The sequence below is a fragment of the Pelmatolapia mariae genome, linkage group LG22 (genome assembly GCF_036321145.2).
Source record: "Pelmatolapia mariae isolate MD_Pm_ZW linkage group LG22, Pm_UMD_F_2, whole genome shotgun sequence".
In the NCBI taxonomy this organism is placed as follows: domain Eukaryota; kingdom Metazoa; phylum Chordata; class Actinopteri; order Cichliformes; family Cichlidae; genus Pelmatolapia; species Pelmatolapia mariae.
This window is the reverse complement of record NC_086245.2, coordinates 28,107,802-28,125,729: the sequence shown is the minus strand read 5'-3', so window position 1 is coordinate 28,125,729 and position 17,928 is coordinate 28,107,802. Positions and strand designations below refer to the sequence as shown.

The 17,928-nt window shown below is 39.7% G+C and overlaps 1 protein-coding gene across 2 annotated transcripts in view; it reads left to right on the top strand.

Annotated features, from left to right (window-relative positions):
* The first annotated feature begins 2,215 nt into the window (after positions 1-2,215).
* Positions 2,216-17,928, top strand: part of nt5c1aa (5'-nucleotidase, cytosolic IAa) — a 41,355-nt gene continuing 25,642 nt past the window's right edge. Inside the window, exons 1-4 of one of the 2 annotated variants that reach the window (XM_065471262.1) lie at positions 2,216-2,841; positions 6,894-6,938; positions 13,101-13,268; positions 13,367-13,496. In XM_065471262.1, the coding sequence (XP_065327334.1) occupies positions 2,686-2,841; positions 6,894-6,938; positions 13,101-13,268; positions 13,367-13,496 (499 nt within the window). In that variant the 5' untranslated portion in view covers positions 2,216-2,685. The remainder of the gene's footprint in view (positions 2,842-6,893; positions 6,939-13,100; positions 13,269-13,366; positions 13,497-17,928) is intronic. The other variant, XM_065471263.1, reaches the window with a different exon arrangement.

The following is a 17,928-nucleotide window of genomic DNA, read 5'->3' as shown; positions in this document are numbered from 1 at the left end:
TACCGCACTGCTCTGCTGTATATCACCTATACTCCGTGTCCCTCCATACTCTCTGTCTTTCCTCTGGATGAAGCTGGAAGCTGTTATACTGGCAGCCCCACCAAGAGATACACAACACCACCACAGGCAATAGGTGAGGACTGTGATCATTTTCACATTGCCTTGTGGAATTACCACGCTACATTTGATGTGGATGTGTCCTTTCTGATGATGATGATTATGATGCTTCTTCTTTTTACCTGTGATTGTTTTAGGTTGAGCCGAAAGAAGAAGAAAAAAATGAAAACACATCAGTTTTAGCTGTGATCTCTATAAACGTTTTAGGTATACAGTGGTCCCTCGCTATAGCGTGGTTTACCTTTCATGGCCTCACTGTTTCACGGATTTTTTTGTGCAAATTTGCATGCTTTTTTTTGCCTTTTTCACAGCGCATCGTGTTCTGCATTCTGATTGGCTGTAGACCATTGTCAATCACTCTCCTTACGGCACAGAAGGCATTCATCTTGTCAAATTTACATGACTCTTCCATTGCTGGCAGTGTAACTCTGAAGTGCTGTACTGTATGTTTGTAAGTTGTAAGTCTCCAACAAAAACAACAATGTCATTGAAACATTTGCACCGCCCCATCGCCTGTAGTAGCACCCAAAAGGCAGAGGAAGATGCTAACCATCGCACAAAAAGTTGGACTTCTGGACATGCTAAAGGAAGATAGAAGTTACCGTATGTTTCGGATGATAAGGCCCATTAAGCGAAACAAAACAGTCAGATAAGTCAATCTTTACTCAACTCATTCTTCTTGCTTCCTCTACTTCTGTACCATTGATTGATTAATGTTGAATTCTCTGGCAGCTGCTCTATTCCCATGTTCTGGACCTGAAAACAGGGTTTGATCTTTGGTTTCATTCTATAATACTGGACCTATATTTTCACGAAGGTTTGAGTGTTTAAACAAGAGAGAAAAGTGTGAAAATGTTCATGGCTGTCTGAGAAAAGTGTATAAAGCATGTAGTGAGGGGTTTTACGGCCTTAAAATATCTATAATAATTGTAAAAAATAAAGTTGGCTACTTCGCGGATTTCACCTATCGTGGGTTATTTTTAGAGCGTAACTCCCGCGATAAACGAAGGACGACTGTAAGTCATCATTGGTGACTACGGAAACCCTGCCCACCTAATCTAACACAAGGCAACCACACTGCAATGACAAGATTGCATCTACGATGTGGGAACTCAGACTCTGACCCTGCTGAATATGCATTTCCGTTATATTTAAAGCAAGTCTTATTTTTTGTGCTTGATATTGAAATGAAGTGACAGCACCCGGGTTTAAAAAACAGTGAAACTACCTGTGAGCTATCATATTTGGGGGTTTCACAAATCTGGCCCTGTGTGACAAAAATATTGGTGAACTTTCTTTGTTAGTCTTTTGTGAATTCAGAAAAAAGTGTAATATCTTTTTCTAAATCCAAGTTAAAACATGTAATACTTTAGTTGTTTTTTACATTTAGCCTAAAACATTTATGAACTTGTAATTTTTGTGTGTGTGTAAAATACAGCAACAAACCACAGCAGCACTGAGCTCGATGCTGGGCTGTGTTATTAGGAGTACGGCCACTAATGGGCCTGCATTTTACTGAGTGTGCAACCTTGGTTTAAATGAAGGTTACATCCATTATGTGCTACCTTTAGGCTAATCTATCCCCATTCCCTTAACACCCCCTCCCTCACTGCCTCTTATACTCGCTCGCAGCCAGTAGTCGAGCATTTATTGTTTAAAAAGTCAAAATCTATTTACATGTTTCTAAAAACACAGAGTTAGCTGATGTTATAATATGATAATTCCACTTTTTTCTCTAATGATTTGCCCAGTCTTTCACCTGACTGGCCTTCACCAATCAGGTCACGTGGTTAAAAAAAAAAAAAAAAGCAGGCTGGTTTGCCACTAGATAAAATGGCTCATCACTAAGGCTATTTTTTGCTGTGTACTTACCGTGTGCCTGAGCATCCCATGAGCCTCTGGGGCAAACTGCATCGTCAACACACGAGGGACGGTGTTGTTGGCGGGGAGGGGGGTGTAGAGGAGGGGCCGCGCTGAATAAGGAAGCGGGGCTGTGATTGGTCGGCAGGAGGGGAACGAATGACACCAGGGAGCCGAGAGAGTGATTGAATGGGACAGAGAGGAAGGGGAAAGGGAGGGAGAGGGGAGCAAGGGGATAGAGACAGGCAGAGAGGTAGCAGCAGATGGATTGCTGCACAGCCCGCAACATACTTACCGAGGACAGACTGTATGTGTGACAGCGCGTGTGTGCATGTACGCTGTCACAGAGGAGCACGGTTGTGAATGAGTATTTCATGTCCTGTGGAAGTGGATGCAAGGAGCAGTAATTCTCTTGAAGGGGTGGGGGGAACAAGGGATACAGACAAGTGAGTCAACACTTTCGTTCTTTACACTTGGACTACTTTCAGGGCAGGTGCAACACCAACAAACCACTTTAGTAAGCCAATCACCAATGAACGTGACAGAAGAGTCTCCGTAAATGCTACAGACTGAGGCGGGACATATTCCGTGTTTGATTGCATTTTTTAAACATTTTTCTTTGTTTTTTTCGCCTGAGCGGAGGACAGTGTCTTTACCAAAGGTAGAGTAGTCTGGATAGCTTTGGGAGTGCAGACAGAGGGATCCTCTATGGTGAAAATGAGTCTGGAGCCTGTGCAGGTGATGAGCGGACAGGTCGCCGAGCTCAAAGTTGCCCCTTCGTCCAACGGCGACAGCGCAGGATCATGGGAGGGGAAAAGAGAGTTTGACAAAGACCACCTGGGCCTCACTGCCAAGCCGAAGCCAGTAAGTCTCACTCTCCACCCAGAACTGCATGTGTCCCACTTTTATTATGTAATCTTTCCAGATCACAAGAGCGCGAAGGCCTTGCCGGTTGAGACAATCACATGGAACCAAACAACCCTCTGTACTCCTCTTCCTTCTCTCCACCCTGTTGCTGCCCCCCCACGCCCAGCTTATTCTCTCGAGTCAGCTGTTGACATTGCCCACGTGCGGTTTTAAGCACACCTTATAAAAAGGGGGGACTGGGAATCAGGAGCGGTCAGGCAAACTGTGAGTCTGGGTGTGTTTTGGGGTCCACAGACTATGAGTTCAGAGTCTATTTCATCCTTTGCCTCGGTCATGAATGAATTGAAGAAAAAAACTGATATCTTCTGTGTCTGCCAGAGTTTAGCAGCTGGGCAGGCAAGCTGATAATGATGATCACTCACTGGACGTGGGTGCACAGGCTCATTTACACAAGATTTAATGACAGCAAAACACGCGATGCCTTGTAATGATGTATTTCCAAATAAATCTAAGGTCACAGTCGACCTGTCTAACATTAGGGTTGCAGTTGCCACATGCTAAATAGGCACATTTTAAGAAACTAGAAGATACGACCTATCAAAATAAATCTCCTACATGTAATTAGGGTTGTTCTGCTCAAAGCTTTTCCATTTGGGAATTCCTAACAGAAAAAATTTTTATAAAAAGGGATGAACCGCACCTTTCACCCTAATCATAGATGGGCTGATGATGACCTGGTAGATGTCAAGAGGATGTTTTATATAATAGATTTAAACAAATGTACTGTAGTGAAATCACACAGAAAGCCAGCAGTCACATGCTTTAATCTCTTAATGAACAATTCGAATATATTACAAAGTTTGCTTGTCCAGACTGCAGCTATACTTGATCGCTAGGTCCACAGCCTGGACTTATATTAAACTGTCGAGATGAAACTCCAGTTTGTAAATGTTTAGCTTGGATCTCAGCTTACAATTAAACGGGATCAGATCACACTCCCTGGCAAAGGTTTTGATTCTGTTTATAGCGTTGCAGGATATTGAACAGAACATACTGTATCATTTCCAGGGAATCACGGACCAGGCTGCTAATCTGAGTGACTCTGAGAGGGTATTACTGTAACGTAACTAACAAAGCGTTTAGTAAGCTCGTACGGTTAGAAGAATAAGGGCAGGAAGAAAAACATTAAAGACTGAGTTATGTATTCACAGGAAATGTAAGCTAACGTGAAAGGACTCAGCTAAAAGTGTCTAAAAGCCGAGTAATCTGTGCCACTCGAAGATTAACGCGGCCACATCGGTGTATTTTCGGACTGTAAACATGCATCACCATGTGTCCCAATGATAGCGCTTAGCTATCAGTCTAAATATTACCGCATCGTATTACGGTGTAATGCATTCATCTGAAAGAGCACATACCTACATAACAGCATTAGAGAAAACTGCATGTGATTATTTATCATAGGAACTGCATCGAATAGATTACACTGAGTTTATTTCAATGAATGAACTTTCTAATTGAAAAAAAGAAATCACCATCTGGTTATGATCTTGTTTTCCATCAGGTGGTGTAATAAGCAATCAAACACAGTGAAATGAACTTTAAGCAGAACATATATAGGAGGACAAATAAAGGGTCATATTTGGAAGGTGTTACTTCTTTTTAGTTGTGCACTTTTAGTCATGTTACCGTGTCATATTAAATAATTCTTTAATTAATTTAAATGATCTGACAAGTGTAACCAAATAGCACTGATAGACCTTTTCATTATATCTATGCTGAAACAGAACATGTCCAAAGGCAGGTAATGAGGGTTTTTTTTTTTCAACCCTAATCTATTTGAAAACAGTTTAAATGTGGTGAACAGGTTTTATCTGAACTTGTTGTCATTATTTAAAATACAGGAAGGTCTAAAGCAATGCTGCACAAAATTTTTAAATCCTCCAGTATTGTATGAACACAAAGATGTATCACTGTGCAAGTCAATATCACACAGTTTCTACACTTTTTATACCTTTAGTTTTTCTGTATTATAGATCATATGAAATGCTAAAGCAAGGTCAAACTCATTTTAGTTTGTGGAAAACACACAGTCCAATTTTATCTTACTAGTTACCAGAAAAACACAGCTTAATAAACTTTTTGTTGTTGTTTCTTTTACTGTAAAGACGTTTAAGCACATTCTGAAAATGCTCATGTTAAAAAAAATCAAAATAACAAAAAAAATCCAAACTAGCAAACTGACAATGAAATAGTTTTTGGCAATTAAGTTCAGATTCAACCACACATCATAGGTTTTCCACATTCAGTATAAAGAAACGCTACTGCAGTAAATCAGTCCAACTTCTTGGGCTTAACAACCACAGTTTGGTGCCGTCTGTCAGCAAGGAGGCTGTAAAACTGAATAAATTAGCAGTTTGGACTTTATTCTAAGGATGTAATCCATTCCTGCGGATTTGCAACATGTACAAAATAGTGTAAAATTCCCTCCTTTGTAATGTTTGCTCTGTGCAAAGTTATTAATGGAGATAAATTGGACATTTTGGTTTGTCAGATCTCGTCCCAGATCCATATGTTTGACAACCCGCATCGGTGTAGCTTTGTGCTGACATTGATCTCTGTCTAAATAAATAAATAAATCTGGGTAAATTCCCAGATGAGTAAACATGCAACTATTTTGCTGGTAATAACTGAAATGAGTAAAGAAAATCAACAGCCTATTTATGCAAAATAATTCATAATTTTATTAGGGGGGTTATATTGGTTGGGTCTGATTTTTTGGGGGGGTCATAACCCCCCTGGAAATTGTGCCCCTGCCCCTATGTTAAAAGACTAAAATTAGGCTTGTGGTGAGAGGTTGTGTGAGATTAATGATGTAAAATGACTCGCAACTCACAAAAAATGCAGAGTGACGACACATAAAAGGACGTCTGTGTTATTTATACCCTACTCAGTGATGCCAGGCTGGTCTGTGTCACTGTCTCCCGTGACTTCCTGTAAGCCTCTTTTACACGTTTATCTTAGACAAGATCAAAAGAAATCATAAATGAGTAATTATACTGTCAAACTTTCAACTATCATACCCAAAGTCTGGCATAAAAAACGCACAAACACTAACCAAATACCGTGCACGTTACTTCATGATGCATAATTTTCAGTTAGGTGATAATACTGGCCTGATTTTTAGCCCAAACCTCATAAACCCTGTGTTAGCATTGCTGTTTCTGGCAGTGTCCAGTCACTCTGCCGTGTTACCATATCTGCCGGTGCTGGAACAGACTGCATCATCACTGGCCTTTACCTTATCTATAAATATCTGCACCCCCCGATCGCCTCACCCTGCCAGTCTCTGCTCACACTCTCACTGCTTTTATTTTCCCACCACTTCCCCCTCTCCTGGTCTTCCTGGAAACCCCTTTCACCTTTTTTCTCTCCCCACCCCTGCTCCCCGTGGGTAGAAGGGATGTCTCTCAGGCTGTAATATGTAAATAACACATGACTCATGGATACCAGTCCGGGTATCCATGATCTGGGAAGTTCTAACGGGATTAAAATATAAAGGGGGAAGCTGAGCGGCACTTCAGAAACACACTGAGGATTTTCTTTTTTTTCTTTCTTTTTTTTATCACCATCAACTTTATTTATACACTTGCCTCTGCCATCACAGACATCAGTGGGTTGGAAGTGATTATAGTTACTCTGAGTCCCCAGTGCAGAGGAGCCATATGACTGGGTTTGGAGCCCTGCTGAGAGAGGGCAGGCAGTTAACACTACTGGTATCAAATCACAGCAAAGCACTGGAGTCTTGCTCTGGGATCACTCTCAGACTGTGTGACACGTTATTCATAGAGTAAACTGTGTACCAAAGGTCTGGTACACCTGCAAAACTGTCTGAGATTTTGTGCACGTTAATCACATTTCTCGTTTGTCTCCATAGCTTTTAGAAATATGTAGAATTATGCGTCAGGCATAGAAGGACATTATTTAAAGGAAATATTGTGATGCTGAAAAAAAGCTTCGTGATGAATAAAAACTGTCATTCTGCTAAGGTGACAGGGAGACGAGCCCGGAAGGTGGAGGGAGCCGTGTTCTTCGTAAGTATGTCCCGGTTGAAAGTTGGTGTCCAGTGCTTCTTAACGACCATCAGTGCCACACCTTTCACCCCGTTTGAACCTCCTGTGATGGCTGTTGATGTGCCTGCATGATCACGGATACTCCCACTATACTAACCAACGGCCTGACCTAACGCATCATCACGTGTGCTGTCATGTCGATCCATTCTTCACGTCTGTATTGGCTGCCATTGGCTGGATCGAGCCAATGAAGGAATATACAGTCTCATAATCACCACCCTTCACTACACTGAATGTTTTGGTGACTTTGAAAAAATAATAGCAGTTTTTAGATGACATCCTCTCCTGCAGGCTCTGAAGCAACTCTCATGGCACATATGAAGCTTTTTCTTTGCTTTAGCAAGTCACAAACCTACTGACATTTGTAACTACGCCAATAACTAAACATCCAGCCTTGGAACCGAGCCTTTTTCAACAGTATCATGTGTGGCTCACTATTAGGAACTGAATTTGTTTGAAAAAAAAAAGTAATGATCTAATATTGTAGTTTGTTAAATATTTATTCTTTGTGGCCTTTAACCATCTCCCAGTGGGCATTCGTGTTACATCAGAGGTACTGATGGGAAAGATTCTCGTGTTTACAACTTCTCGAGATGACAACAACTTGAGCTGGCAACTGCTAATCTGATTGTGCTACATCCAACGCTAACCAACAAAACAAAGAGACATGAACATTATAAAAAAAAAGATATATTATAGGCAATACTATTTAAGGAGTAAAATTACAGTTAGGTCTATAATTTGGCCAAAGACATGAATTTCTTTTGCAGCATTACCTCTGCAAACTGCCACAGTAGATTTTTAAATACAACAGTATGCGCCTAATGTGCAGACTTTCAGCTTTGATTCAAAGAGTTTGACAAAATCTATGTACCTATGTAAAAACAGAAAATATTTCCACACATAGTCCCTCACCCTCACTTTCAGAGGCTCAAAAAACCCTAGATAACTGACTGACAAGCAGTCTTGTGGCCATCTTTCCCTTGTTTATATATATATATATATATATATATATATATATATATACATATATATATATATATATATATATATATATACATACATGTATATATATATATATATATATATATATACATACATACATATATACATACATATATATGATAAATAAAAGGCCAAAGTGAGGGACCCCATTATTAGGCTGAAAAACCAAAGTTTACAGTCAAGAAACACTTTCACAAATGGAAATACAAAGGGTTTACACTAAGGTGCAAACCACTGGTTACACAATAAGACGAAGGCCAGGTTAGACTTTGCCAGAGAGATGTAGAAACAAGCAGCTATCGAAGGTGGATTCAGGCCCGGCAGAGCATCTCAGTGGAAGAAATGCAGCATTTGGTGATGTCCATGGGTTCCACACTTCAGATAGAGTGCAAAAGATTTTCGTCGAAGGATTATTTAATGCAAACCTCTTGTTAAACCCCTTGAATTCAAGCTGAAAGCTGCACTTTTGAAGTGCAGACTACGCAGGATTGATCCATTACAGGCAGACAGTTCTGCTTATTTCCAGCTTCATTTTTATATTCTTGGAATCTACTAGAGTAGTGTTGCATGATTCACAGTTCAAAAGAATCTTTATTTAGCCCCTCAGTTTATTTACCGTGTGTAACATGCCATTTCAGCTCCTCTCCCTCACTGTAAGCCAACTTTCTTCTTAATGACTATTTTTTTTAAGACATTTGCCAAATTGATGCAGACCTTCTGCTTCCTAACAACGATACATTTCACTCTGACTAAAACATAAAGCAGATTTTTTTTACTTTTCTTCTCTTATTAAGTCAGCAAAAGGAACACTCCACATTTTGTCTATTTTTATGCAGTTTTATTTTAACTTAATTTTAACTCTTGCACTCTTGCTCTTCCTGGTTTACTTAGTTTTGCTAAGTAATTGTCAGAACTCGTGAACTCGTATGCCTGTGTTTGTATACGCTGCCATAGGTAAATCCTTCAAGATGGCGTCAGGTTTAGAGTCGTGTAATTCCCGTCATCACATTCATTGTGCTTTGCAGTCAGTGTTGATGTTTCATATACTGAAACATATGTGGATTAGAAATGCATTACAACTAATAACAAAAAGAAGAAAACAATGATATTTTTGTATGATATGCATGCATGTGCATGTATGTAAAACATGTTTTTCAGTTCAGTGGACACAGAAATATAGAAACGGTCAAAATTAAATAGTGTTTCATCAAATCTATCCTTTAATCTGACTCCCATGTGGGATTAAGCCTAGCCAGGTGACGTGTGTGTTAACAGGTAAGTAGGCGACAGGTCAGCAGGCAGCAGGGTTGTGATGGAAAAGAGGCTAAATGCGGGAACAATGGCACGGCGCACATGTCGGCTTGTGGCCTATTTACAAGTACACAAGCGTCAAGGCTGAAATGAGAACAGGCAAACATCTCAATACACAGAATCCAACCCCTCACTCATCCATGTGGAAACATACTGACTCACGAGCACAATTTTAGACACAATGAAGACAGCTGAAGATCACAACACAGTACAAACAACAGTAAATATACAGTAAAATAATTAGCATCGGATTTAATCAATACTGCATCAGAACAGTAAATTTAAAAAAACCCATAAGCAACACTCCATTTACCCAGTGTCACATGACACACTTTCACACTTTCACTGGCACATTAGTGTTCTCTGCATTGGCTGAAACACTTTGCCCCTTCACCCCACTCTTCCCACTACACAGGCACGAGTTCCTCTGCCCACTGTGGGCATTTATTGCCAGTTAACCCAGGAGGAATGCAGCCCCCCCCCGCCAACCCCTAAACACACAGGCCTGAGTGTAAACACACACATTGGGCAACATGAACACAATATGACACCACTGCGCCATCTAGCAGTTCATCTGAGACCATGGAAACAAAACACACGTACAGACAAAGCTCCAAAGAGCTCTACATACACTGACTCGTTAAAATGGACCTCTCTGTTATTTAGTGAAATATAAAATCTTTGTTTTTCCTTTTTTAAATGTATAGAATCTGAAAAGGATGAGGAAACAGGACGGGAGTGTTGACATTGTATTCTGAAGGTTTGCCATTTTTGCCATTTATATAAAACAGTATGATTCCACACAAATAAAATTATTATGACCAAAGAACTTGGAGTCTTGTTACATTTGAAAAGGTTTCTTCGAGGACAGGAACTAGGTCTTGGACTTTGGTAAATCAAGGTGCTGATAAAACAACAATAAGTGTAGTGACTCTGCTCTCAGTTTGCGTTTAAATGGGCTCGAGCTGGCTATTATGTGCAAACTGTTTGTGATAATATGGTGATTAACTGTGATAAGCTGGCAAAAAATTAGGAATCTATTGCCATCCACATACAAGAAATTCACATTAAACTGAAATTCACACTGACTAGTTAAATTCACAGACCAGCCAGAAGCTCATACAACAGAATTTCAGGAATCTCTCCACAAGTAGTCACATAGTTGCTGCATGATAGAGATACTGATAGGAACTGTTATTAAATAGGACTATGATTGGAATACAACAGCTTGGAAACCAGTTAAGTTGTTGAGTTCAAATCAAATCAAATCAAATCACTTTTATTGTCACATCACATGTGCAGGTACACTGGTACAGTACATGTGAGTGAAATTCTTGTGTGCGAGCTTCACAAGCAACAGAGTTGTGCAAAATACAATAACGTAAAACAAGCAAAATATAAAAATGGCTAATCTAAAAAGTAATAAATATATGTACAATATGTAAAGGTATATGTAAAGGGAGTTGAGCTCCCTGTTGCAAAGAGACACATTGCAAATGACTTGTGTTGATCAGTGCAGACTGGCTCAGGCTGCCTACGTTTAAAAAGCAGCAATGATCTGCAAGCCTTCAAATTCTGAATGTCATTGGTCTATTTTGTCCTAGTCATAAGGAGGTTTTTACTCTACTGCGGCTCAACCATTAGGCTCCAGTTGGTGACTTCCAATAAAAATAAAAAGTGAAAGCAGTAATACTTGGCTAGTTGCGAGGGGACTCGTAGTCCCTGTGAAACTGATGACTGAAGCCCCACTCACACAGGCTTAGACACTCGTCAGGTGTCAGGTTACATCCTAGTAACTATAGGTTGCTAGGGAGAAATGTGGTTTCCCTGACCGCTTGGCGAGTGGATTTGTATCTAAGAACAGTACTAGAACGTACTTTTTAGTTCAAAAGCAAATTAAATTGGTGCGTTTGTGCATTTTCCCTCAACTTCTACTAAGACACTTACTGTTTGACTGTCTTTTTTGCACTGCATGTAAAGCCTGTTTATCCACGGAGCTCATGAGCAGGGAAATTTTCCTGTTAGACTTTTTCACGTGTTTGAGGCTAAAAAACACTTTAGGATTTATGATTTAGACCTTTGTCACCATGGTTACATTAACATATGTCACTAAGAGTCACAGAAATATGGAAAAATAACAAACAACAAACAGTAGAAACAAATATCGGTTTGGTCATAATTAATGTTTTTTTTTTGGGGGGGGGGGGGGGGGGGGGATTTCAAATTTTTTACATATTTACGAAATGAAATGTCTAAAAATCTATTTGGAGCTAGATTATTTGGCCCTACAAAGGTTCTCAAGGACAGGCTTGCTTTGTGTTGGCAGTGCAGGGACGAATTGTGTTTCTTTTAATTCTAGAGGGTAAACACAGGATGGAACTTGTAAGATGAAAATTCAGGAGGTGTGTGTTTACCACTTCTCCTTAATATTGTTTTGTGTCCCATGGTAAATATATCTTTTATATTTTTATTATTTTGTGTTTTGTACTTTTCACTTGCTTCTGCACAATTCTAAATCTGATCTTTGCAATATTTTCATAATTACTACAGCCACATGAGGCTGAGGTGATATTGAAAGCTAACAATAAGCTGTAATCACTGTATATGAGAGATGGACATATTCTCTGTGTCTCAAAAGAGAAGGGAATTTCAAACCTGCACTTTTTCTAAAGCTCCATCCACACAGGAAGTGATTCGCTCAACAGGCTTCGCGTTAAAGCTATTTGATCATTGGTGGACATACCAGGCTCTGGTAGCCTAGTTAACCCTAATGCATTAACTGCAATGTCATATGTGAATCACCTGTATCCTGTGTTCTCATTGGTACACATTTCAGTCACTTGGCTTGAAGCTGAGAGTTTCAAAGTTTCACATGTGACCTGCCCACTTATTTAGCAGACAGTCCCTTGAAGTTGCCTAACAGCTACTACAGTAGGTATGTACTCTACTGGATTTCTCAGATTTCCACTTCTTGCTCAAGATGGTGACAGCCAAAGTCTGAGGTTTTAATAGGAGAGATTATAAACCAACACATCCACTTTTATATATACTCAGTGCTCTTAAGCCCAAATTCTTGCTTTTTTATATCTGTATGTTAAATTGTTTGCTATAAATGTTGAAATTATTAGTTTAACTTCATATGCGCATAATCCCTGTGCATCTTGTTATTAGTAACTCTTAATTTAGAATTGCTTTTATGAGTGCACCGTGTTTAGTTTAACTGCAGTTTGTACTTTTTCTATTATAAAGGGATTTTGCCAACTAGATACTTTATTCTATGAAATTACATTATAATATCAAACATCTTTAAAATTCACCCAAGATAGCACATTCTTTCATCTATATTCTTAAAAAAAATAAAGAGACAGTTCCATAAACTCAAACAGTCACAACGTGATTGAAGTGAAGACTTTCCAACTCTAATTCAAAAGTCATGAAATTGTCTGATTACGTTTCAGCCTCTGAAAATGGTTTTAATTCATAAATAGTTGATGCCGTACCTGTAAACAATTTTTCTGAGACCTATAGTTGAGTTTCTGAATATACATAGCCTTCATTCTCTATCACTCGAAATGACTCCTGTAATGTAATGGCATTCAAAGACGTTAACTTCGATAGCATTTAACACACTGATGTGACGATAACAACAATAGACCAAAACAGCACGCACTCTTTAAATAACGGGCACGCATTCCTCTCTGTGTTTCCCATTAACCACTTATAACCTCATCATTACTGATCAGTGGTGTTCTCTTTTTTGTTCATCTTTATCTTTCCATTGTCCACCTTGACTTTGGTTTTCTGCAGCCGAAGCCAGAGAACGCAGTGACCGTAGCTGTTTCCTCTCGGGTCCTGTTCCGGACTGAGCGGGAGCAAAAGGTGTTTGAGCAGAAAGGTGTGGAGGAATATCTGAGATACCAAATTGAACATGAGAACGAACCCTTTGCTCCTGGGCCTGCTTTCCCCTTTGTCAAGGTTAAAGTCACACAAGCACACACAGATGTTATTTTTTAATTCTTTAATTTATTTTTGGTCTTGATTTTTCTCAGCTGACTGTTTCTCTGTCTTGACAGGCTCTGGAGGCGGTTAACGCTCGTCTGCGAGAGCTGTACCCCGAAAGTGAAGAACTGTTCGACATCGTTTTAGTAACATATAACCATGCCCACGTCGGAATCCGGCTCATCAACACCATCAACCACCACAGTAAGCCTAAAAACTGTCAGTGTATGCCACTGAAAATGAATTACTCGCCCTACGTGGCACTATTAAAAGATGCTATGCAGCAGACAGAATTCTCAGTTTAAATAGCTTCCTGTCATGGGATAACAGTCCATAGATAGGTCAATTATATATCTGAAATTTCAAGCACCCACACAGACACTATCAGTTTGACAAGCTTATTATCACACTCTCCATGTTGCCAATCTGAACTATGCACACCGCCCCCCACATCACGTCTTTGAAATCAGAGTCTTTAAAGACCTCATTTGGTTTATAATCAGGAGAAAAAATGTAATGTACTCAGATGTGCTGTATGCAGTAAGTAGCTATCAGCCATTTTTCTTTATGTCCATGACAGTGCTGACACAGGAATTGGAATCACCTCAGTTCATATCATAGGTAATAACTGCAAACCTTGAATTTTGGACCAAAACTGACTTTTCTTTGTAGAAATAAAAGGCTTGTTCTTGATCAATGTCAGTTACAATTATGATTATCAAAGATCTATTAGAAACAAAGAAACATAAATGGTGCTCCCTGTGTGCGCACTGCTGAGAAACGACAGAGGCAGAATTCACAGGGTACTGATCCCTGTGTAGAAATGTGACTAAAAGCCTGAATCACTGAAACCCACGAAAAAAGGAAAACAAGATGTGGCCTTGTGTACACTTACATCTGGATCCTTGTCCTCGCTCCAGTGCTTCATTATATTCAGTTTCTGTCTGTTCTTCAGTAATATTTGGAGCAAATACTCACAGTAAGGACTGAATAAAGAGGTTTGAGCCATCTAGCCGTGCCAATTGCACATTTATGCTGATGACATCTCTCCTTCGCATTACAAATAAATACAAATATAAAACACTCGTAGTAGCAACAATCAAACACACATATCAGGCCCAAAATAAGACATACTTTTAAATTTAGGGTAGGGTAACTTTCATGCTTTGGTAACCTTGGTAACTCATGTTTATGTGACTCATTAGCAATAACAGTAACACGTTCCAAAGCAACATGTTACTGTTATCACATAAACTTTTTCAGTAACAGAGTAATATAACACATTACTGCACCAATCAAAATCTGTAATTACAGTCACAGTAATGCTTTGACTTGTGTTACAAATGTTTTTCAGTTATCTGCAGAAAAGAAAAAAAAAATCAAACAACAGGCCTTTTTTCTTCGTTTTCAGTTTGCATGAGGAAGGAGGAAAATAATGGGAACTGTGTCCACATCAGAAACAAGTACATTATGCTGCTAACACAACTTCGGCTCTTTGCAAACATCTGCACAGAAACAATGCTAACGAAAGCCAGCGAATCCCCAGATTGATGCTAAGGCTGAAAGGACACTTTACCATTATTTTGCTTTTAGCATTACTTTCTGACAAGTAGTTAAAGAACATTTTTCTTAAGAACAGTAACATTTAAACCCACCAGCTTGTCCCAGTTGTACAGAGGTTGCAATTCTATTTTTACTCTACTGTTACCGAGGCCTAAGACTGAGTTATAATTAGGAAAGAAGGAGTGAGGATGTTGGAGTATTTTGACATTTACCTTCAAAGCTGCATCACATTTTGAAGACCTCAAGTGGGCATGACAGAAAGATTGTAGGGGATTACATTCTGACATTTGAGGGCCTCGAGGGGATTGTGTGTCAAGGAATCTGGATAATGTACAACCATGTGTCCTTAAAATTTCTTAATCAGTTAGATAAGCAAAGGCATTTATACAGGGTGGCAGTGGCTCAGGAGGTAGAGCAGATCATCTACTGAGCGGAAGGCTGGTGGTTCGATCCCTGGCTCCCCCTAGTCTGCATGCCAGATACCATTGGGCAACATCATATTCATACTCCGTTGCATCGGAGTGTGAATGGTACTTGCTGCCTCTGTCTTTTCTCAGCAGTGCGCACACATAGAGCAACGTTTACCTAAAAGCACAGAAGACAGTGCATGTGTGTTGTATAGAGTACTTTGAGAAAGTAAAAAGGTGTGGATGGTAGAAGCAAATGTTAGAACATGATCAGGGTTAACAACATTCCTGTGAGGTGAAGTTATTATCAATGATGAGGTAAGCTGTAAGATGTTTTTTAGAAAAGAAAAATAATAAATAAATAGCATTTGATGTGTGTCAGTTAGAATCTTTAGTTCAACCAAGGGACAAAAAGAAAAAGAAAAAATACTGACGTGACAAAAAGCTAAATAATTATACTTAGTTTTCCTCCAGAATATAAGTTTAGGGCTGCGGCTGATCAATCACAACTTTACTAAGTGAAGCAGGTAATCCCTGTATAACTTCAAAAAATAATAAAGTCTATAAATGCATCTGCTTTTTTCTGGGGGGGTTTCTCAATTTAATTCTTCCAATAAGTGCACGCTTTCCCACTAACGTCCAAACCCAGCACCCAAAAGCACGCACATTTGCATCCATACATCATCCAGAATCTGACGCAGGCTCAGCTGAGAGACAAACAGTGGAGTGTATGAACAGCTGACTGACAGGATCCTTCCCAGGGAAACTCTCAGACCCCGTGATGACATCCCTCTCACAGACCACTTCCTGTTCAGTTGCTCTAATGTTTTCAGATCCTCGGGGCTTCATGACGGGAGTGAGTTCAAGCTTATTTCCCTTTGGGATGTAAGAATAATCCAAGAGGCCCGAAACAAAAACAAGTCTGAGCGAAGCCACCAAAGCAACACTCGGCCTTCAGATGCCTTCATGTTAGATCCTCTCTGGTGGCTCTGTGTGAGGCATTCAAACAGTCACTTGACCTCTGAGTGTTCCTGCACACTTAAAGGAAACATGGCTTCTCTGATAACACTGATAAGTGTTTAATGAGCATCTTTCATGCAGTGGGTCTCTCTGAGTAGCAAAGCCGTGTTAAAAAGATTGAGGATCATTTATTCTAGCTTGAAACTGGATGTGCGAACTGGACGTGTTTATTTCTGATTATCAGCGCACCCAAACTGTTTTTCGAGGCAGAATCAAGTATTAAATTCCTGCATTATACACCTATGAATAATGGACGTGTGCAGGCATACACCTGACTTCTATAGGGGCAGAATTCTACCTTGGATAACACAGTAGCTTGTTCTGGGTGCTCTGCAGTGTCTTTTCAGTCATGTTGATTTCCTGTTTTATTACCATGTTTTAGATCTTTTGAACAAGCAAATAAATCATGCAAAGAAGATAGATGAAAACATTTTTCTTAATAGACAGGGGAAAAAGATACAAGAACGTCAATGGCAAGCATATTTTCCCTCGAGTGACTCCCACGCTCCTGCACCAGTCTGAAACACAGGATGAGGTGCGGTACAGCATAGGGGAAGGGGAGGGGGTCAAACTCACCAGGGTCCGACTACAAAGCTAAATAAACCATTAAGAAAATCTTCAGAGGACAGTTGGTTCTTTGAGTAACTGAGAGGAGATTACTCAGGGGGCTTAAAGCAACACAGTTCCTCTGTTCCTTCTAGAGTCCAGCTCGTTTTGCCTAGAGCCTGATTATGAGTCACACTACATTTATCTGCCTTTGTTTCTTTCCTGTGTCTTTAAAAGTGAACTTCACATTTTGAACTGATTACCAGAACAGCAACAGGCAAGGTTTATACATACAAATGTTCCAGAGCCACCAAACTGCACAAAAGTATCAAACTTTGCTTGTTTGAGCCTGAAGAATATTCGCTTTGTCTGCCTGCTTGTCCGTATGTTCTGTATTCAGCACAGAGCTGCACCTGCCTGGTTTGCCTCAGCATTTACTCCTAAATTAATATTACATTATTATAGTCGACAGTGCGCTCTGCAAATTATTCGCAGTGGGGTATATATTTTCTCACATATTTTCCCAGTTCTTTGGAATGACGTGGGATAAACTTACTGAGCCTATAATACATTGAGGCAAAACTTGATCAAAGCTTTTTTTTTAATATTCATCTTAAAAAACAAACAAACAGACGTTTCTTATCAGCTTGGACTCGTGAAAAAATGGAAAACTCAAGAAAGAGCATCTATTTGCTCATGTACATGGACGTTGTTTTGTGTTTTTGTAAGGTCTCATTTCCACAGGCCTGGAGATGGATCAGTGATATCCTTTAACCTCAGGTTGGCAGATGGTTGCTGATGGTTGCTGGCAGTCTCCAAGCAAAATTTATTTAAAAAGAAAGGTTTACAAGCAAACCAGAAACGGAGAATGTTCACCGTTGCTTTGCACTTTTTACAGTTTAACTACTGCTTGAAGAGTAGTTTGAGAGTGTTCGCAGACAACTCATTGTCTTCCATGCAAACTACTGGAAATTGCGTCAGTCTGCTAGCAACTATAACAAATCCAAAAATGTTTTTGATCTGCCACCTGTTTTGTGCCCAATTTTCACCTGAGAGCGAGGAACCTCCAGCAACCACTTGCCAACCTAATGGGGGATACA